General features: G+C 35.3%; 1 protein-coding gene across 5 annotated transcripts in view; it reads right to left on the reverse strand.

The window, feature by feature from the left end:
* Positions 1-893: 893 nt before the first annotated feature.
* GBE1 (1,4-alpha-glucan branching enzyme 1) overlaps positions 894-22575 on the reverse strand; it is a 272117-nt gene continuing 250435 nt past the window's right edge. For 3 of the 5 annotated variants that reach the window (XR_011997302.1, XR_011997300.1, XR_011997299.1), the window contains 2 exons: positions 12188-12288; positions 2786-3552 (listed from right to left, as the gene is read on the reverse strand). Coding sequence is in view for 1 of the 5 variants with exons in the window: in XM_025995626.2 (XP_025851411.2) it covers positions 3496-3552; positions 12188-12305 (175 nt within the window). In the remaining 4 variants the exon portion in view is untranslated. Of the gene's footprint in view, positions 3553-12187; positions 12306-21733; positions 21806-22575 lie in introns of all 5 variants that reach the window. The other 2 variants (XR_011997301.1, XM_025995626.2) reach the window with 2 other exon arrangements.

Raw genomic sequence — 22575 nt, forward strand, 5'->3', positions numbered from 1 at the left:
CATGTAAATAAATATTACATTCTCTACACAGTTTTTGCCAAGAGTTAAAATCCAGATGTAATGTTTTAAATTACAGAAAGGCAAAAACACTTAGAGCTACTGTATCTTAATTTCTCACACTACCAATTAAGAAATGCTGCCCTTAAGTATGAATGTTTCTCTGCAATTCTCTACAAATCACCATTAATAAGATAATAGAGCAGAAAAATTAGTAGGGAGTTCATTTGATTTTTTTCCTCCTGAAGGCTGGTTTTAGTGGGAAAATTTATCTACATTTTAATTCTAACGCATCGTGAATGATAAATGAACTCTGCTGAATAAAGGACATGACATTGCTAGGCTTAGATTTCTATTTTCTTTCATCAAATATTCTACGTAGCAAAGTTCCTAGCTCAGGGCTTGTTTCCCTAAAAGGAATCTACAGATTAATGAAACCCAAGACTCTAAAGAACCCCAGTTCAGGACATGACTCAAAAGAGGCAAAAATAAATCGTCTCAGAGGTGTGAGGCCAGTCAGAAAGCTGCTTTACTGTTTTGGTTTCTATCAGGTATATCTGTTTTGGCTTGCTCTAAACAGGAAGAGCAACAGGAAACCTATTTTATGTTGCTTTCATCACAGGATTCAATGGCTGCAGGACCAGAGACAGTGAAAAGATATTTGCCCTGAAGCCGCAGCTGAACATGAGAGGAAAACATATTACCCTTCATCGCTTCCCCGAGATCTGTCTGCATTCTCTTCTGTATTATTTGAAGAACAGGCTCCTTATTCAGACAACCTCCTGTATGATCCCGCATAGCAATGGCTATAACCCTGATGGTTGACAAATGTTGAACCGATATTGCTAAGGGGAGTGCTCGAGTCAAGAGGAAAAAATACATGCATTCTTTCACAGTTGCCTCAAGAAAAGTCAATTTATTGTCACTGGTTATTTTTTGAACTTGAGGAACATGGTGGCTAAATCCCTCATTTTATGTTAGAGATGAATGCATCAGCAAAGAATGGGACAATGTAAGAAACATCAAATGTACAGGAAAAAATCATATGAAAGGAGTTGACCCTCAGAGTTCAAGTGATATCAAGTGGGAAACATTCTAGGGAAAATGTTTACAGCTCAGTTTTTGATTATTAAAGACTGGTATTTTCCACATGAGCTACTGTTAAAACATTCAACATCATTGGCATTAGGGGTAAATTCTATTTTGGATAAAAGAGTAATTACTAGCCATTCACTGATATTAAAAAACAATGGAAAGATATCTGTAATCATCTTATGTTTTCTAGAACATACAGGATCAGAATGGTAAAAATATTTGCTCTAAAACAGTCAACAAAGAGGACTCTCCGTTTTGGTGTGAGTGATAATCATATTAGAGGACAAAAAAACACTATAAGGCATAGAGAGTAAAATTTTGTATCTCTCTGTGGTGATTGTTGAAAATGTTTCACCAGTAAAAACACAGAACTTCTCACTAGAGTACATGATGATGAGAATGTTTTTGATACAAAAATGAAGACCCATATAGAGAAATACCATATAATATTATTAGAATGTTCTATAAAGGCTGTCTGCTCTGATAGGAAAAACACTAACAACAAAACTACATTCTATTTTGAACTCTTACTATTTTGTTTGCATGTATTATAATTTCTACCTCGTGACATCTTTTTATTGTTCTTTTTTTTGTGGGGGGGGGAGCATTTGACAAAGGCAACTTAGATTGCTTTATTAAATTTGAATTTTAGACCAATAAAATCTAAAACTCATATTAGTAAAGTCAATCAATATAATGAAAACATAGCATTATACTTTTTCTGGTCTTTTTGATTTTGCCGCAGAGGTCACAAGGGAATGAAAATGGGCTCAAGGTGTGAAGCAACTTCTTGTTATTTTCAAGGAGCTGTGACAGAAAACTCCCAGTCTCTTCAAACAAAAGATATGCAAAAGTAAGAAATTATAAACTAGAACACAAAACATCATGGTTGTACGTTGTACTGCTATCAATAATGGGTATAGTACACAGATCATGGCAGTGCTAACATATTCATAACATTCCTGTAACAGGCAAAGCAACACAGAGGCTTTCAGCAATGCTTCCTAGGATGTATAATCCTCAGCTGGCATCACTGATTCTTTCAGGAAATCAAACTATTATTCTACTTTGAAGTTATAGCAAACAACATGTTTCAGACCTAAGTTACAAAAAAATGGTAAATACATGATAGGTTTAGCTACAGAAGTCTCTTTTACTAATCTTTTCTAGTACTGTATAAGTTTTTAATAGACAGACTTCCAAGTACTGTTCATTAGTCACAAATAATCAGGCTAAAAGCAAAAAAAAAAAAAAAAGGAGCAGTCATTATTAATGTATTATTGTAAAGGGAAAATAAGATCTTTAAAAATGTGACAGATACTTTGTCTTATAAATGCATCATAATTTCTCAGTTATGAATGAATTATGTATCAATGATTTTAGACCTGTGTAGCCTTCTATTTAATGACTTGACTGGCAATTTCATGATTGAGTATCCCACTGAGTTGAGATAGTAAATTCAACTTCTACAAGTGCTCAGGTTTACAGCTGCAGGGTAGCTTGGATATCTGAATTAGTATGATTTTACATTACAAAATGGTACCTAAAGAAAACATTATTAATCCCAATGCCTAGTCCATTGGGCAGGTGTGCATATATGTGGGGAAGGTATCAGAGTTAAGATAAGCATTTTAACATTCATTCCAAATCCATCCCTGCGGTAGTACAGCTAAGTAAACATTAGCAAAGGCAATTCTGCATTTTTTTTTAATTGATCCAAAGTAAAAGACATTTTCTGAAATGTTACAATTACTAATTCAGGTCTTCAGAAAGACGGACATATCAGCATGCACCAAGATACTAAGTGAAGCAGAGATCACAAGACAAAACTTATACAAAATGAAGCATGGATGAGTTTAAAATGACTTTATATTATCTTTGATCCAATTCTTTTTATATTATTACTACATACTTATTACAGTATTTCTAAACACAATTTGGGAAAAAAAAAACATAGTAACAACCTTGGTGCTTTGTATTTTAAACCAAGATATACTTAGAACAAATAAAGTCATCAATTGTTCATCTTAAAAAAGTACTGTGTACATTCAACAGTAATTATCATACATGACACATGATTCAAATTTGAACTTTAAGTATCATATATCGACCTAGAAAGTAAAGTTGTTTAAAGACATTACATATAATACTTCATTTGGGAATCGTAGCTGCTCAGATGCCTGGAAAATATAGTCTAGCTTCCTTGAAATTTCAAAAACCATTCCCCCCTGCACTTCTTAAAGCAAAATGTGACATTCATTTGCATAAACCAATATTAAATTTCAGACATCTGACGTTTCGTCTAGACAACTGTATTTTGAAAAGCTTACACACTAGAAGCTCTGTGACAATGAGAGGACGAAAACAAGCGCACATTTTCCTGGAAGCTGAAATCCCGTCGGTTCAGTTGGGCATATCCACATTCTGCAGGATGAGGCCCACTCGGCTCGGAATGTACACCTAAGGGAACACAACCATGTCAGTGCAACAGGAAGAAATACCGGACACAACAACGTTATGTCAAAAGGACAAGATGCAGTCTCACATTTGCTTCAGGTTACGGGTTCTTTAGGAGTCTTGGGGCTCCCAGGAGGCATCTTTACCATCCTGGCGTCCACCTGAGTCTCTTTGGAGGCAGTCACCCTAGAGGGCTCTGCAGTGTCCCCCCCACCACCCCAGCCTGCAGAGGAGCACCCCCTCACCCCCCTACAGGGCTCCCCAGTGTTACCCGTCCCCCCGCAGCCTGCGAGGGAGGCACCCCCCTCACACCCACCCACCCTGCCGTCCGGCTCAGCTCTGTCCCAGAAGCCCGACTCCCATCCTGGCTCAAGGTGGGGGACGCATCTCCTCTCCCCTCACCCCTCGCTCCCTAAACTCGGCACATCTTCCCAACTTTGGTCTCTGCTCTGAATGCTCTTTGCTGTGCTAGCCCCTTAGCTCTTGCATTTTAAAAAGTTTCAGCTCCACAGGGCTGTTGTCCCTTGACAATGCTAGATAGTTTCTCCACTTCGTTTGCTATTAGTCCATTTTTGTTTGCTTCCTCCTCCTCCTCCTTTTTTATTTTTATTTTTATATTTTCCTTCTTTTTTTAATCTGGGTCACCATGGCTATGTTGCTTTGCCTCCCGGGTCCCAGAGTTCCCTTCTATAACGTGAGGATGCCAAACGATGACAGCAGCTAACAGTTGCTCAGTACTTGTTTGGGACACACGCGACATTAGTCTATGGGTCTTTTTCTTTTAAGTCCTAGTTCATTCAATCCTTACAACAGCCCTAGGAGGCAGTACTGCTATCACCTCTGTTTTTCAGATGAGGAAATGGAGGCATGGGGCAGCTAAATAGTTTTCCCAGAGTCACACACTTGGTAAGTGGCAGAGACAAGAGTTGAATCCGAGTTCTCTGGTTAAAGGGCATTGTAATTTCTTTCTGAACATCTAACAATTGTGATTTTTTTCACATTTATGATCGGTTCTCCCCATCAGACTATGAACTTTACAAGGGCAGAAGCCCTATGTCTTCATATTTCTAACTTAGCAGGTGCCAGTGGGCAAAGTAGGTGCCAATGATGACTAATTAAAAGAATAAATAAAGTGGGACCAATAAATGTATATATCATAAGATATTCTTTAATATACTTACTTATATATGAAATACTTTCTTATAAAATTGAGAAGTGATCTGAACTGCTTGATATTTATGTCCTATTTTACATACAACATGTGTACTATTAACAAATAGCCAAAACAGGGACACCCACGACTCAGTGGATGAGCGTCTGCCTTCCACTAAGGGCGAGATCCCAGGTCCAGGGGTCGCGTCCCACATCGGGCTCCCTGCGGGGAACCTGCTTCTCCCTCTGCCTGTGTCTCTGCCTCTCTCTCTCTCTCTCTGTGCCTTTCATGAATAAATAAAATCTTTAAAACAAAACAAAAAGAGCAAAAATAATGAGACTGCTGTTATTGTGACAGTATCTCTCCATTTCTAACACTGCTGGTATTTTATTATTTCAGTCATCTTATCTTTAAGGGAAAGTCTGACTGATGAGTTAAAAAAAAAAAGCTTTATAGTTTAAAATCAGGATGAAAGATGCAAAGCAGGCAGAGCTTAAGGAAGAAACAAATAAAAGAACAACAGCTGATTTTCACTGAATGAGACTATGGTATGTCCCAATACATCTCAAGGCTGCAAATGGACACAATGTTTTCCCCTAAGATTTTTGTGATAAAGAACTCTCACAATGCTAAAAAAAAAAAAAAAAAAAAAAAAAAATCAGATACACTAACATAGTTGGTTGGTTTTGAACAATAGATTAAAGTGGTTGTAAAATGACAGCACTTTAAGAAATTTATATTATGATTATAATAACTAGAGAAGAGTTTTTCTAATCTTCAGTTAATAGTGATTTAGAAAATGATCATCATTATCTGAGAAAACTTTCACAAATGCTAACAGCCACTGGGTAGTTCAATGTCTCACAGTTTGATTTGCTTCCAGTACTCCCAAAAGACAAACATTATATCCTTGAAGTCATTAAGTGTGGAGAAACCCTGTATGTCAATGCCATAATTTGTTTCCCTGTATTTTCCTTATAATTTATAGGTTCAACCAAATCTCTCTCCAACTCTCATCAAAATAGGCAGCAGTTGAGAAACAGTGTTGTGCCCTTTCAAAGGAGTTTGCCATGTACTTACTGTATTCTATCTGGGTAGTTTGGGGAATCATAGGAACTAGGAGGAACTAATCAGTGGGGCAGCAGGTTATAAGATAATGATTCTGAACTAAGCATTTTAAAACAGAAGAGCAATCTACATTTTTCAGTAGCACCAAAGACTGGACAAAAGAATCTCAGTTCCCTTTACATTAAAAACATGTCTCTGATTTTAGATATGGTCTTATATGCATATGAAAGGATCCTGGTAAGTCCAAGGCTCTCTAGGCAGGTGCCATGAAACAAACAAGTCAGACCTAAACAAATAACGACAGGTCTCTGCTCAGTGTGGCCCAGGGATCTATCAGGACAGGTCACATCAATCTCCTGTTTGAATCCTGCAGTTTTGGTATCTACTCTGTTGGATGCATAACCTCGTAACTCATTTCATTAATAAAATACAGATGATAATTATAAACCTGTAATTTAGAAACAATCTTACTTTCTGTGACCTTTTGGTATTTTAGCCACCTCAAATTTAGGAAGAAAACAAAAGGGATGACATAAGAAGTTCAAGGCTTGCAATATATGCATTGAATTTCCTATTTTGGCATTTGATGGTTAAAAAATGTTCTAAGAACTCTTACTAAATGAGGCCAGTCATTTTATGTAAGGAGCTTTCTGATGCCAATTCCAGTCACACTCAGAGACCTCTTAAAATTATCTGCTCAAAAACCTTCAGTTGATAATTGTATAGTATCATTAACAAGAATATTGTGTAATTATATTTTTCACCACAGTATTAATTACTAGAATGTGTTTATGTTGCTCTAGAGCCCTTGCAGTATAGGCAACATGAAAAAATTTCCCCAAGCAAGTGATTTTTCTTAACTATGGCTGTTTATGGAATTTTGAGTTTTCTTTTTTATTAGGGTTCTGAGTATGGAAATCAATTTTCTTAGTGGTTAGGAAATGACTAGCAATTATAGTAAAGGATTTAAGATAATCAGAACTAATCCTTATGATGAGACAATTACAGACATGAACAGTTTGGGGGCTCTATAATTTAGTGCTAAGTATTGGCTCTGTAACTCATTTTATAATTTTAATTCTAAAAATAGTTTTGATTCATATAGCAATTAAAAAGAAATATGAACATAATTTAAGTAGGTTTAAACATAAAAATGTTTAAGCATATTTAAATATAAACAATTTATATTTAAGTACATGTACATAAAAACTGTTTAGTAGGCATATCACAGAAAATATATGCTGATCAACATATTTACCATGCCCATGTGTTAGCATTAAGCCCTAAAGATTTTATAGTTAGGATCACATTAAGGACATATGAGACAATGTAATATATGGCCATGAATTTAATTTTTTCTTTTTTCTTTTTTTTTTTTATTTTTTTAAATTTAATTTTTTCTAGCTATATTTATAGTCAACACTTCAGAAGGAATCAGAATGCAACAGTATAATCCAATTCATTTATTAAGAGAGACAAAATGCATACTAATCTACCCAGTTATTTTGACTACCTTAATGACTTAATCACTATGCTGAACACTCACATGGCCAAAACAACAACAATAACAACAACAACGAAACCAAAATGGATCACACAATAATCTACTATTCTATAAAGGCAAAGTATTATGTTCTTCTAGGATTGCAAAATAATTGAGTCATAAAGTAATTATACAGTTTTTGAAAACAGGTGTCACAAATTTGAAAACTAAATTTTAAGATAACTTTTAAATAAAAAATAATTTTAAATTTTCTTAGAAATTGCTAAATTTAGTAATAGCACATAATTCAAGAGTGAAAACATCATTTGATGAAAAGGGCATCAGACCTTTAATAGTCTACATACACATATTTATCATAAAATAATTACAAATTATTTTGAAAAATTAGTGTGATATATAAAATAATTTTAATTTTCACATATGTGTTTTAGTTCATAAAGTGTTTTCTGAGAAAAAATAAATCTTATTCTAATTCATTATTTTGCATTAAGAGAAAAGTGGTGCTAATAAATATTTGTTTAGAAATCTATATTATCTAATTTAGAAATATTAAAAAAGAATAAGCTTTAAGAATCAAATTTGATTTTTTTCCTATCTGAAAAACATAAACACGTTCATGATTTTGGATAGAGCAAGAGACATTTCCCAATTGTTAAACTGTATGTTCAATACCTAGCATCTATACCGAATTCCCTACTTAAACCAAAAGTCTACTTTTGAATTCCCAAATTTAGAATAAGAATAAACAGATCTACTTCTTAATGATAAGGAGTCTAACTGGCAAAGTAATAAATGCTAAAATTACTGCCTTATTCATATATCACCCTTGAGACTACTTGAGTTACTATAAAAGAAACAAATTCATTTTAGGTTCAATAATCTGTTATTCCATTTGTGCCATGGAATTTGAATTCATGAACCAGAGAAGGGAAAGAAAACCTCCCTGCTTCCAGTGCACTGACCAACACATAAGTAACATACAAGTTCCTCTATCAGAAATCAAGATATCGAGAAATGGGTGTGCTAAAATGGAGTTTTCAATAATTGCCAGTAAAGCAGAATGGAGAAATTCTGCCCTAATGCTTCTTGGCATTTGTGGGATACTCTGACCTTAGCAAACATGTCTCAACAGTAGTACACATACAGTTCTCCTCTGGCTTCATAGTTTCACCTTATGGACTATATAATAAGGAAGATGCTAGAATGGTACCTGCTGAGGCTGCAGCTTGTATGGTTATTTTAAGATTCCTTCATATTTTAAGATTCTTTCAAGCTGTATTTGTTACTATCTTTGAAGACAGATTTGACACATATTCAGCAGATCCTTTGGATTATTGAGCTTGCAAATGAAGCTTTAGTAAATACTGCATACTTGTTTTGATGGGCAGAAATTTCACGGAGGAGGAAAGAAGGCTTTGTTTCTCCCCCTTATTCCAGGCATGTGAGAGGCAAACGTGATCTCTCAATGGTGGTGGAATAAAAGACCTGTAGTGCCTACAGTCGTGTTCAAGAAACCTGACTGGATCCCAGCACATATGACCCAGTTTAATAAAGAATTCTATTATAATGAGGCATTCTTAGAATAGGTTTGTTTTTTAATGTGATTTTCCCCCCTTTGGCTCTTCAAAGGATAAGTCTGGCAAGAAGGAACATGTTTTATTGGATTTTCTGGTCTATTTGGGCTCCCTTATTCCTATATTAAAGCCAGTGATCATTTCACCTGGAGCCCAAAGACATTTAAATGAGTGTTTTCTGAATGCCTGAAGTTATTATTTTTTTTAAAGATTTTATTTATTCATGAGAGACACAGAGAGAGAGAGGCAGAGACACAGGCAGAGGGAGAAGCAGGTTCCCCAGAGGGAGCCTGATGTGGGACTCGATCCCAGGACCTTGGGATCATGACCTGAGCCAAAGGCAGATGCTCAACCACTGAGCCACCCAGGCACCCAAGCACCTGAAGTTATTGAAACAAGATGCTGCTGCTGGGAAGACAGAACTAATTATCACCTTTGTGGACCAAGTTGGATCAGAATTCTAATGCAGGCAGTGGTTAAGCTATGTTCTATTTTTTGTGTGCTTGCAGCACTGTATTCCTCTAACTGGTATCAAGGCTTATGTGATTCTCTCCACTCCACCTGCTAATTTAGAACTGTGCATTCCTTATTTGCAAGGTAAATTCAATAAGTACTTGCCAAATAATCTCCTGACTGTTGCTGCCACTGGTTAGTTGGCTTGCTTTAATTATGATAGAATATTTTTACTCTTACAAAAACTGAAAGGATGGCAAGATATTTTCTGCCCATCTCCAAAGATTGTGAGCCCTTGCCTAAGATTATAATTTCCCTCAAATTGGGAGAAAGTCTTTTTAACTATGTGTCCTCAAAGCACCTAGTATTTTGATGTGGCTTAAAATGCTTAAAAACATAACTGAATAGCCATGACAATTTTAACTTTAAAAGTACATGTGCAATAGTATGTTGCAGTTTCCAAAAATATTGGCCATGTTAATGAGTTTATGCCGCCTAAGAATCTCTTGCTGTAGAAAGTATACTATTACTGATCCTCACTACACGGGTGAGGGAAAAATGCAGCACAGAAAGGTGAGTTCTCATAGTGAGTAAGTAGAAGACAGGGGGCTTGATCCCAATTTTGCTGCCACAACATTCTGTGGTCTTTTCAATGTACTACCAGGCCTCTCTAACCTACAGAATCTTCCCTGGATACACGAAGTTTATAAAGTTTGCTACCTACGAATTTTGCCTGCCTCTTCCAAATTCCTTTCAGCCTGGTTTGATTGGTTGAAGTTCCACTTTAATGCAGCCAAGATTCCTCTTTGCAAGCTGAATGATCTTCCTTAATCCCTCAGGGGTTTCTAACTCTTGGTTATTGCAGAACTTTAAGATAATTTTCCTAAGATCTTATTTATTTAGAGAGAGAAAGCATATGAATGGGGTGGGGAGGGACAGAGAGAGAAGTAGAAAATCTGAAGCAGACTCCATGCTGAGTATGGAACTGGACTTGGGGCTTGATCTCACTACCTTGAGATCGTGAACTGAGCCGAAACCAAGAGTTGGATGCTTAACTGACAGAGCCACTCAGGACCCCCGCTAAGATAATTTTAAAAATTCATTTCCGAGGGAATTAGCTTAGTGCAGAATTAGCTTGGGATTCTCTCTCTCTTTCTCCCTCTGCCCCTCCCCCTACTCATGTGTTCTTGCTAGATAAAGTCTTAAAAAATAAAATTCATTTCAAAAACTGTGTTTTATCAATCTTTATATGGCAAAACTGAATATTCTGACAAACTACAAAAATTATTCTTTGTGGAAAAAATCTGATAGTACCATTAAGTCCTCCCTCTTAAAAATGTGTATGTATCTATATCTGTATCTAAAGCTATATAAGTATCACCATCAACACCACCTATATACACACACACATAGGATAATACGCAAGTCTCCTGTGGCCATTACACTTTCCTCAGAACCTGCAATCAGCAATTCAATTTTGCTCATCTCTGCTCTTTTCATTTATTCTATGCCACTGTCTTTGGCAAGCCAATTCTGTATATAATATGGTGAGGTGACTTACAGAGTGATGTACTTGCCACCATTTTAGGAGGTGGGAATATATAGAAAAATGAAGGAACCAAGGGTCCATTACAGATGCTCCCTTTTGACTTATACCTAAATTTTTGGAAAATGAAATAATTTAACAGCTGTGATAAAGCTATCTATACATATGTTAGATACATCCTGCCCTCACAAAAGTGAAACAAATCTTAATCCAAGACCTCTCATGGTGAAAAAAATGCAGATCTGAAGCAGGAAAGGGACAAGAAAATGAGAGTTGTAAAAGATAGGGAGGGAGGAAGGAAGGAAGGACAGGGGGAAAGAGAGGCAGAGGGAGGGAGAAAGAAGGAGGTAAGGAGAGGGAGGGAGAATGAGGAAGAGAGAGAGAGTAAAAGGGAGGAGAGAGAGAGGGAGAGGAAAAGAGGTATAGGACTAGTCAGGAAAAGGAACAAAAAAACATAATGTAGATATATAGACCTTAGACCTGAGCTTACTATCTGGATGTAAATTAAACAAATTTTCCTCCAAATCTGGAGAGTTTCTAAATTCTACATTTTAAAAAAAATTGAAACCTTGTAGTTTAAAGCAATATTCTTTCATATGCGTTAACAACACAAAGTAAAAGTTAGTCATATGATTTAAAGTTTTCCTTAGTGACATGAGGAAATAAGAAACTTTTATAAGTAGAATAAATTCAGTCTTTAATTACTACAGGAAAGAAAAAAAGATTGTTTTAGAACCTCATAAAGGTGTTTTAAATTAAACTTCATTAGAGAATCAGTAATATAGAAATCTGCTGGATGTAAAATATTATACAGAAAGTAACAATAGGGGCACCTAGGTGGCTCAGTGGTTAGGCATCTGCCTTTGGCTCAGGTAGTGATCCCAGGTCTGGGGATAGAGTCCCACATCGGGCTCCCCACAGAGAGCCTCCTTCTCCCTCTGCCTGTGTCTCTGCCTCTCTCTGTATTTCTCCTGAATAAATAGATAAAATCTTAAAAAAAAAAAAAAGCAACAATAGAAGGGAAATAAACTATTGCATAAAAAATAGAAAAAAAATGCCTTCCCTTTATTTTTTGAGAAATAGTTTTTAATCCTATTAATGTCCAAACTTCCTCAACTGTCCACCAAATACTCCTTACTATCAGTTTTCCAACACCAAATTCAGCACAGCACCGTATTTCAGCTCACTTCTCCATCAACCCCACCGAGTTTTGATTTGGTTTTGTTTTTTTGCATGCCACTCACTTGTTGAAGAGTTGTTTCTTTGAACAAAAACATTGCTTTAAAAATAAGGGTTAAATGAAAATGCAATGAAAATAACTTTTTAAAGACCTTACTTACCAAAAGAGAAAAGGGACGCTCATTATGTTTAAAATCTTCAGAAAAAAAATCGGTATTGTGGTCCAATCTCTGGTGTCCTCCATATTCTGCTGCGTCTGTATCTAGCACAATTTTGAATGTACAACTTTTAAGGAATCACAATGGTACAGGAGTGAAATGAAACACTATAAATTTGTTCTGAGATAGCAATTTAAAAGCGAGTATTCTGAACGCTGCGAAATCATGATTTGTGTTATATACCCACGCCTTTTCTAACATTTCAGATATACTCATGTTTGAAAGGGGTGTTAAAGACCATCTGGCCCAAACACCCATGGGATCCTTGCTATCCTATCACAGCTTATCACAGGATCATCCAACCTGGGACTGACATACCTATTAATAACAGAGAATCTACTTTTCTCTTAATACAGCCCATCTCATTCATTAGAAATTCAACTCTATAGTGAATGGAAATTTGACTTCTTGAGACTTTTCAACACAGAAAAGCCAACAAGAATAAATTCAAAAAACAGTAACCTTTCAAATATTTAATAATAGTTGGTTCTTTGAAAGAATTAATAAGATAGATAAACCATTAGCCAGCCTTATTAAAAAGAGAGACAAGACTCAAATTAATAAAATCATGAATGAGAAAGGAGAGATCACTACCAACAAGGAAATACAAACAATTTTAAAAACATATTATGAACAGCTCTACGCCAATAAATTAGGCAATCTAGAAGAAATGGACGCATTCCTGGAAAGCCACAAACTACCAAAACTGGAACAGGAAGAAATAGAAAACCTGAACACGCCAATAACCAGGGAGGAAATTGAAGCAGTCATCAAAAACCTCCCAAGAAACAAGAGTCCAGGGCCAGATGGCTTCCCAGGGGAATTCTATCAAACGTTTAAAGAAGAAACCATACCTATTCTACTAAAGCTGTTTGGAAAGATAGAAAGAGATGGAGTACTTCCAAACTCGTTCTACGAGGCCAGCATCACCTTAATTCCAAAACGAGACAAAGACCCCACCAAAAGCAAGAATTACAGACCAATATCCCTGATGAACATGGATGCAAAAATTCTCACCAAGATACTAGCCAATAGGATCCAACAGTACATTAAGAAAATTATTCACTGTGACCAAGTAGGATTTATCCCCGGGACACAAGGCTGGTTCAACACTCGTAAAACCATCAATGTGATTCATCATATCAGCAAGAGAAAAACCAAGAACCATATGATCCTCTCATTAGATGCAGAGAAAGCATTTGACAAAATACAGCATCCATTCCTGATCAAAACTCTTCAGAGTGTAGGGATAGAGGGAACATTCCTCAGCATCTTAAAAGCCCTCTACGAAAAGTCCACAGCAAATATCAATCTCAATGGGGAAGCACTGGGAGCCTTTCCCCTAAGATCAGGAACAAGACAGGGATGTCCACTCTCACCACTGCTATTCAACATAGGACTGGAAGTCCTCGCCTCAGCAATCCGACAACAAAAAGACATTAAAGGCATTCAAATTGGCAAAGAAGAAGTCAAACTCTCCCTCTTTGCCGATGACATGATACTCTACAAGAAAACCCAAAAGCCTCCACCCCAAGATTGCTAGAACTCATACAGCAATTTGGCAGTGTGGCAGGATACAAAATCAATGCCCAGAAGTCAGTGGCATTTCTATACACTAACAGTGAGACTGAAGAAAGAGAAATTAAGGAGTCAATCCCATTTACAATTGCACCCAAAAGCATAAGATACCTAGGAATAAACCTAACCAAAGAGGTAAAGGATCTATACCCTAAAAACTATAGAACACTTCTGAAAGAAATTGAGGAAGACACAAAGAGATGGAAAAATATTCCATGCTCATGGATTGGCAGAATTAATATTGTGAAAATGTCAATGCTACCCAGGGCAATTTACACATTTAATGCAATCCCTATCAAAATACCATGGACTTTCTTCAGAGAGTTAGGACAAATTATTTTAAGATTTGTGTGGAATCAGAAAAGACCCCGAATAGCCAGGGGAATTTTAAAAAAGAAAACCATAGCTGGGGATATCACAATGCCAGATTTCAGGTTGTACTACAAAGCTGTGGTCATCAAAACAGTGTGGTACTGGCACAAAAACAGACAAATAGTTCAGTGGAACAGAATAGAGAATCCAGAAGTGGACCCTCAACTTTATGGTCAACTAATATTCGATAAAGGAGGAAAGACTATCCACTGGAAGAAAGACAGTCTCTTCAATAAATTGTGCTGGGAAAACTGGACATCCACATGCAGAAGAATGAAACTAGACCACTCTCTTTCACTATACACAAAGATAAACTAAAAATGGATGAAAGATCTAAATGTGAGACAAGATTCCATCAAAATCCTAGAGGAGAACACAGGCAACACCCTTTTTGAACTCAGCCACAGTAACTTTTGCAAGATACATCCAGGAAGGCAAAAGAAACAAAAGCAAAAATGAACTATTGGGACTTCATCAAGATAAGAAGCTTTTGCACAGCAAAGGATACAGTCAACAAAACTAAAAGACAACCTACAGAATGGGAGAAGATATTTGCAAATGACGTATCAGATAAAGGGCTAGTTTCCAAGATCTATAAAGAACTTATTAAACTCAACACCAAAGAAACAAACAATCCAATCATGAAATGGGCAAAAGACATGAAGAGAAATCTCACAGAGGAAGACATGGACATGGCCAACATGCACATGAGAAAATGCTCTGCATCACTTGCCATCAGGGAAATACAAATCAAAACCACAATGAGATACCACCTCACACCAGTGAGAATGGGGAAAATTAACAAGGCAGGAAACAACAAATGTTGGAGAGGATGCGGAGAAAAGGGAACCCTCTTACACTGTTGGTGGGAATGTGAACTGGTGCAGCCACTCTGGAAAACTGTGTGGAGGTTCCTCAAAGAGTTAAAAATAGACCTGCCCTACGACCCAGCAATTGCACTGCTGGGGATTTACCCCAAAGATACAGATGCAATGAAACGCCAGGACACCTGCACCCCGATGTTTCTAGCAGCAATGTCCACAATAGCCAAACTGTGGAAGGAGCCTCGGTGTCCATCGAAAGATGAATGGATAAAGAAGATGTGGTTTATGTATACAATGGAATATTCCTCAGCCATTAGAAATGACAAATATCCACCATGTGCTTCAACTTGGATGGAACTGGAGGGTATTATGCTGAGTGAAGTATCAGAGAAGGACAAACATTATATGTTCTCATTCATTTGGGGAATATAAATAATAGTGAAAGGGAATAGAAGGGAAGGGAGAAGAAATGTGTGGGAAATATCAGAAAGGGAGACAGAACATAAAGACTCCTAACTCTGGGAAACGAACTAGGGGTGGTGGAAGGGGAGGAGGGCGGGTGGTGGGGGTGAATGGGTGAGAGGCACTCAGGGGGGCACTTGACGGGATGAGCACTGGGTGTTATTCTGTATGTTGGTAAATTGAACAACAATAAAAAAATAAATTTATTAAAAATATAAAAGAAAAAAATAAAGAAAAAAAGACAAATATTTAATAATAGTTATGCTATCTCTATGTGTTCTCTACGTATACATACGTATTATTAAATACATACTAAATGCAATCCCAGGACCTTTAAGAATTTCTCATTTAATACGGCTTTTTACTCCTTCCTTATCTCCTAATTCATTACAGTTTTTTGGTTCCTGGTTATCAAACTGAGGAATACAAATATGAACCAAGGGTCCGTGTGTGGTCTGAAGAGTGCAGAACCAAGCAGGCCTCCTCCTGCTAACACACAAGATCATGCAAACATACTAAATCCATGTTACAGGTAGATTCATGTTGTAATCATGTGGTCTGCTACAATTTAAAACCTGGCTTTTCAGGTGAGTTATTAGATATGTTTTATATTGTATTTACAACAAAACAAAAGCGATGGTTATTACATTCAAATTTATTATGCTCTGAATGTCTAGACATGATATTTAATACAAAACTCCTTCAGTAAATGTACCTCAATACACTGAAATCTTAACTTTCTTCTAGCTTCAGGAGGGATACAAAGAGATTTAAGTGCTCTGTGTTTTCTTCATCTGGTACATAAATTTTTAACTCAGAGATGTTTGTATATTTTCATTAAACAATACCACATTAAAAGTACACGTGGTGACAAACAGTGACCATCATTTTCACGCCTAGGAAACACGTCTGTCTGGATATGGGATGCAGACAAACTCCCTAAAGGAACTTTTGCTGGGAGTGGGTGGCTCCATTTCACTCAATTTAGGTCAGCCTGCTCCGACTCAAATTTAAACTGGTAATTTGAATGTTAGTATTTAACAAGAGAGGGATAAAGAAAGATTGAGATTCAAAAGATGACTACTGGGCACAGGCACCTTTTAAAGTCACTCAATATAGCTGAAAATTACTTGAGTGTACCAAATCACTTAATGGCAAAAAACAGATAGTGAAAATAGATAACCGGAGACATTGTAAATAAATGAAGCCATGTGGGATGAAAGAAACAATTAAAATAAAAGTTTAGCTTTTGTTCTTTTTACCCTAGTTTTACCCTCAGTTTGTTAAATACTTGTACAAGTATTCAAAATGCAAAAACAAGAACAAAAACAAAACAATTCCAGAGTACTTTCAAAACTTTTGAAATATAGTATCAATTATTAAATTATGAGGTAAGGTCACAGATTTTTGGTAGTAGTGTCTGAAGAAAGCAAGTATCTCATCAGAATCAGGGGGTTCCAACCTGTGAGCTGATATTCACTGGTAGCTGTGTTATTATGAAATCTCACTGAATGAGTAATTATGTTGTTATAAGGGACTGAGAATCTATATTTGCATCAGGCACTGTCTGAAGATTAAATTATGTTATTATACACATTTGATACTGTATTTTAAATAACATGCATCTCTTTTGATTACTAAAATACAGACTCATTTAAAAAGTCACAAGTTTCAGAGTAAATTAAAACTATATATTTTTTCAATAAAGGATACTGAAAGAACAATTGTTATAAAAGAGTCCCTTTCTTTTTGATATTGAAAGGGATTATCACACTTAAAATGGTTGGAATCTAACCACTGAATATATATAATTTGTAGTCCTAAAGCAAAAGCTTACAAAAGCCATAATGAAAGTTTTAAAACATCAGTTTGGATTTGTTTCTCTGATGTATAATTAAAAAAAAAAAATTCTGCTGTGGCCACTTTTGGAATTACCCAGGCCTGTGTCTATCTTACTCAGGGAACATAATAGCTTCCTTTAGAAAAGCAATCCTTAAACTCCAGAAGTTACAATAATTTAAAACACAAGATTAAAAGTAATAATTGTGGAAGAGCCTCATATTTGTGAATTACTAACCATGTATATTATTTGAGTATTAGAAAACCATAAGGGACACTGCTTAGAACAATTTTACAGTGGTTATTTGAGCAACTGGATTGACTGATTTCTGGTCTCTCATTCAGGCATTCCCTTATTCCTTCTCATGAACAAACACACAATAGGGCACCCACACAACACTCAAATCCCTGCAAACCCCCATCTTTCACTAAAGAATATCTCTCTGAAAATATAACTGAACCAACTTACACCTATTTTAAATTATTTTTTTTTTAATATGGTTTCCAATTCCATAGCAGACAGAATAAATTTAACAGGATAGCTCAAAAGCCTCTCTTTCATTCATAGCTACCTCCCGACACTTAGCAGAATGTCTTTTCATAAAAAGTTCTCAATACATCTTTGAAACATTCAGGAAAATTCTGATTCACCAAGAAAGGTCAAATTCCATATCTTACATTTTTGTATTCGAGGAAAGTAGAATAAGTTATCTTTACTCCCCCACTCATTTACTAAATACACACAATGTATAAGGAACTGTGCAAGATACAAAAAAATGACTAAGATATGGTTTTAGTTTACATACAACTTACAGCTGTAAGGAGAGATAACACATGCTCATGAATGTCAATAAATAAAGCAGAAAGCAATATGCAATGAGAGCTGGAGCCAAGGAGAAAAAGGTAGGATTGATTGTCTATAAAGAGTTTTCAAGGCTGGGCTAGGATGTTAAGATTTAGTTTGGTAATTAAATATGAGAATGTTGAAGATTGGTGAGAAAGAGTATGATAACCAAGAAAATTAACCTGGAAGTCGGGAGTAGAATAAGATGGACAAGAAAAGGACCAGGTCAGGGAGAAAAGTCAGGTGTCTTACCATGGTAAGGAGAGTAGTATGGCTAAACTCAGAGAGGATGAATGGAGAGGCACAGAAACATCAATGAGATTTGGGATGGAAAAGTATGGACATTGATGCACAATTTGGGGAGACAGAAGCAGAAGGGGACAATGTGTGTGCCCAGAGACACACAGCTAGTTCAGTGGCAGAGGTGGGACATACTCAACAGTCAAATGTAATCTAATTACCCTACCCTCTACACCTGGGCACCTATTTTATATGGAGACTCAGCCAAAGTCCTTTCATAAACAGTTCCTTGTTTAATTCTAAAGTTGAGATTCTGAGGATAAAAATGCCAGAATGACATGAGAGGAATACAAATTTAAAAAGCAGATAAAGTGATATTCACTTAAATGATTTAATCTAGTTAAATTCAAAAGACTGATGTTAAAAAGCTGAATTCTTAACATTCCTTATGGAGTCTGGATATCTGAAGTTTATTGTATTTGTTCTAGATCCATTTTTGTTCATTAGATTCATTTGATCATTTTATTGGTGAATACAAAATATTGGAACAAAAGTTTATCTCGTTCAATTTGGGAAAATACAGCAAGAAAAAAAAAAGAATGATGGAATTATCTTATGATGATTTTTTTCTACAAAAGAGATCAAATAGGTCCTTATCCATTTGAATGTCATTTAAAATATTATGATTTCCTCTTATATTAAATTCAAGAGCTTCCTAAGTATTTGACACAGCTATCAACAGGTTGAAATAGATAAGAAGTTTTAAGCATTATTGTATAATCTATGTCCTTAAATTTGAACCAAGAAAGAGCCATGTTCTGAAGACCTGTACTAATAAGATTAAAGCAGAGTGAAGGCATGAAGACTCTTAAATTCAATGGCTCTTCAAATACTTCAAAAGCTGCTGTGTTTGCTCAGCCACTTGATAAAGTGTCTGTTCAAAGTATAAGGATTTTGCTGTAAGAAGTACTATCATTTATATCATTCTGCACTGCACTCACTTCACTCCCGCTGATGAAGCTAAGGAAATTTATTGTAAGGTACAACCCCTGAGGTTTCAAATTGAGTGACAATGAAAGGGGTTCTCCAGTCACTAGATGACCATAAAGATGGCAAAGATGGTAAGTTACCATCTACCTTTACATCAAAGGCCTCATCAATTTTAAGATGAATTATTTTATATATCCCCAATAAAGAGAAAAAAAAAATCACTACCATGCCATTCATTGTAGGACACATCCCAATTGAAGACATGCTAAAATGTGAAAAAAGTGTACCTTAGAATATATGTATTTATTATGTCATTTTCAGATCTGATTCTTTAATCAACCCACCCATATTATAATAATTGTAATTTTCTTCTGGGATCTCAAAGACCCCAGGAGAGAGAAACTATATCACAGGCAGGAAACATTCCATATGAAATTTCAGGAAGCTGGTAAAGTAAAAACAGGTTGCTGGAAAGCAAAGACAATTTTATCTTTTTACCAGTCTAAAAACAATTATCAGCACAGCACTAGCTCCAGTGTTCTAACATAATCCTTCTCTTTTTATGTATCATGAGTTGAATTTTATTTATTGCCAGCTACCATCCACAAAATCTTCAGTTATAACTGTATACTATCTTAAATAGATGTCCCTTTACTTTATAAATATAGCTAAATTATGCCTAGGCAATATACTGGGCCAAACATTACATCTCTTAGTTGCTCTCTCTGGTCTTTTTCCAAATGCAAAAGTAGCAAAGACTTGTGATGTATTGCTGTATATTTTATGAATCTGTGTGTTAATGTGAGGTAGGTGTGTGTGTGTGTGTGTGTGTGTGTGTGTGTGTGTGTGTGTGTCTGATTTAGGCATTCCCACATCTACTTCTGTCATCTAAAATATATATATGAACTTAAAAATTCATCATTGAAAAGGAATTCTGATATTTTAATTATTTTTCCCAAACTATTTTATGGCAATGTGGCAATTGTGACTATGCTACTTTCAATGGAAAATATGCATTTAAAATTTTTCTTGTCTTGACTGCAGTTTAAAAAAATCCCAAATATTATATTTTTAAAATTAAAACAGAGAATAAACTCAACTTGGCCATGATATATCATCCTATTATATTACTGGATTAAATATGCTAATAACATTGTCTAGAATTTTTTGCATCTAAGTTCATAAGAAATAATGATCTGTAACTTTCTTTTCTTATAATGTCATTGTCAGATTTGATATCAAGGTATCACATTTGGTTTGATAACAAGGTTATGCTGGCCTCATAAAAGAAATTGGGATATGTTCAAAAAAAAAAAAAAACAGAGAATAATGTGAAAATAAATAAGGGAATTTATTACTGACTATAACTAAAGTGTAATTTAAGATTTTATAAATGCCAACACAACTTCTCTCAAGAGAACACTTTTTTTTAAAACTCTTATTAGTTCATATTAAAATTTTGGTGTTTTTGTAAAAAGCTACATATGCATTCAAGTTTGTGAGCAGTGTCTTAATTAAAAGTTTAAATGACAACCACATGTTTTAATTAAGTACCTAATAGAAGTATATTTCTAGTATGTTCTAGGATGTGCTCGTTTCATCCACAATAGGTTTCTGCAATTAACTACAATTCCTTCAAGTTTACTTTCTTGGCTGTAAATTGTTAAGAACTGTATAATACAGAATAGCAATAAAAGAAACTCAAAGAATGAGGGGCTCAAGTATTATCTACCATGTTAATTAATGATTGCTATGTTTTTTGACACAAATTTTCATGCAAATTATTAGTTTATGCTTAGGCATGCTTAATGACATATACCAGTAAATAGCAAATTGAATGACAATAGCAAGTATTGAGTACCACATATTTCTCTATGCAAATAGAAAAATTACTCTAAATGTTCTACAGAATACTTTGACTAACCCAACTAGGAACTTTTCTTTATCCTAGAAGATTATATAATTTGAAATAAACAATGTCATTGTTTTTCAATACTGAAGAGAGAATAATAATGAAAAAATGTGCCCACAGTTAAAGTATAATAATGAAAAAATATGCCCACAATTCTAGCCTAACCATCTTCTAAAATTGTTGCTTTTTGTCTGTGCCATTAAGGATTAGCTAAAGAACTTGTAAATTCAATTATTTGATGAAGCAATAGCAATTATTTAGAATTGAAAAAGAAAAAAAAAAAGATTTTCTTCACCTTATAACCACCTACTTTGTCATCTAAATGAGTTTTGACCATGATTTTCAACACTTTTTACAAACACATTGTGCTTTTGAACTCAAAATAATTTTGACTTAGGCTATAAAGAAATGCCTTTTCCCAAACTTACTTTAATATAGCCTTCAATGGAATCCATGAAATATATATAAATGGAAAAAGATAATTGGAAACTTCAAAGTCCCTAAAAAATAATGACAATTATAAGCAGTAAGAAAGTATCATCTGAGCTATGTCTTGCAGACAGACTGCAAACCTACAACAGGAAAACATGGTGGGGACATCTGTGCACTTTGGAGTCAACAATTGCATTCTAATACCAATTCTGGCAATTGCTAACTATGTGTCCCTAAGAAAGCAACTGAACTTTCCAGTGGCTCAGTTTCTCATTTGTTAAAACAGGGGTGCCCATAGTAGAGGGTTGCTGCGAAGCAAGTGGTTGGCACTGTGTCTAGTGTGGGGGAAAATTCTCAAGTTATTAGCTGCTATTTATATTATTATTATTGACCCTGGATCATTTCAACTGATATCTTAAGTGATGAAAATATAAAATGGGTCCATTTATTCTTCTACTTTTTTACACTGAATTTGGCCTCTTTTTCCATAATGACCCATACTTCTGTCCCTTCTTTCCTTCTCTTTGTTCCACTAGGATTCAAACATTTTTCCTGTTGTAAAAAATTTGTAATATTAAAGATTAATAGGACAGAACATCAACTGTTTGAGAACTAGATGCCTTTTTAAATTTTAGGCATTTTTTTTTTTAAAAGAAAAATCTCCTTAAGCTACTGAGAAAGAATGAGAAGCTACCTCTGAATACCCTGAGAACTAAACACCTCCCCACACCCTCTTCGTACATGTCCTGGGTTTTTACCACATAATTAGCAATCTTTGACACACTATAAACCTATTTCATTTTCCTGTCTTCTTTTATTAAACTACAATTTCCATAAG

The sequence above is a fragment of the Vulpes vulpes genome, chromosome 15 (genome assembly GCF_048418805.1).
Source record: "Vulpes vulpes isolate BD-2025 chromosome 15, VulVul3, whole genome shotgun sequence".
NCBI classification, from domain to species: domain Eukaryota; kingdom Metazoa; phylum Chordata; class Mammalia; order Carnivora; family Canidae; genus Vulpes; species Vulpes vulpes.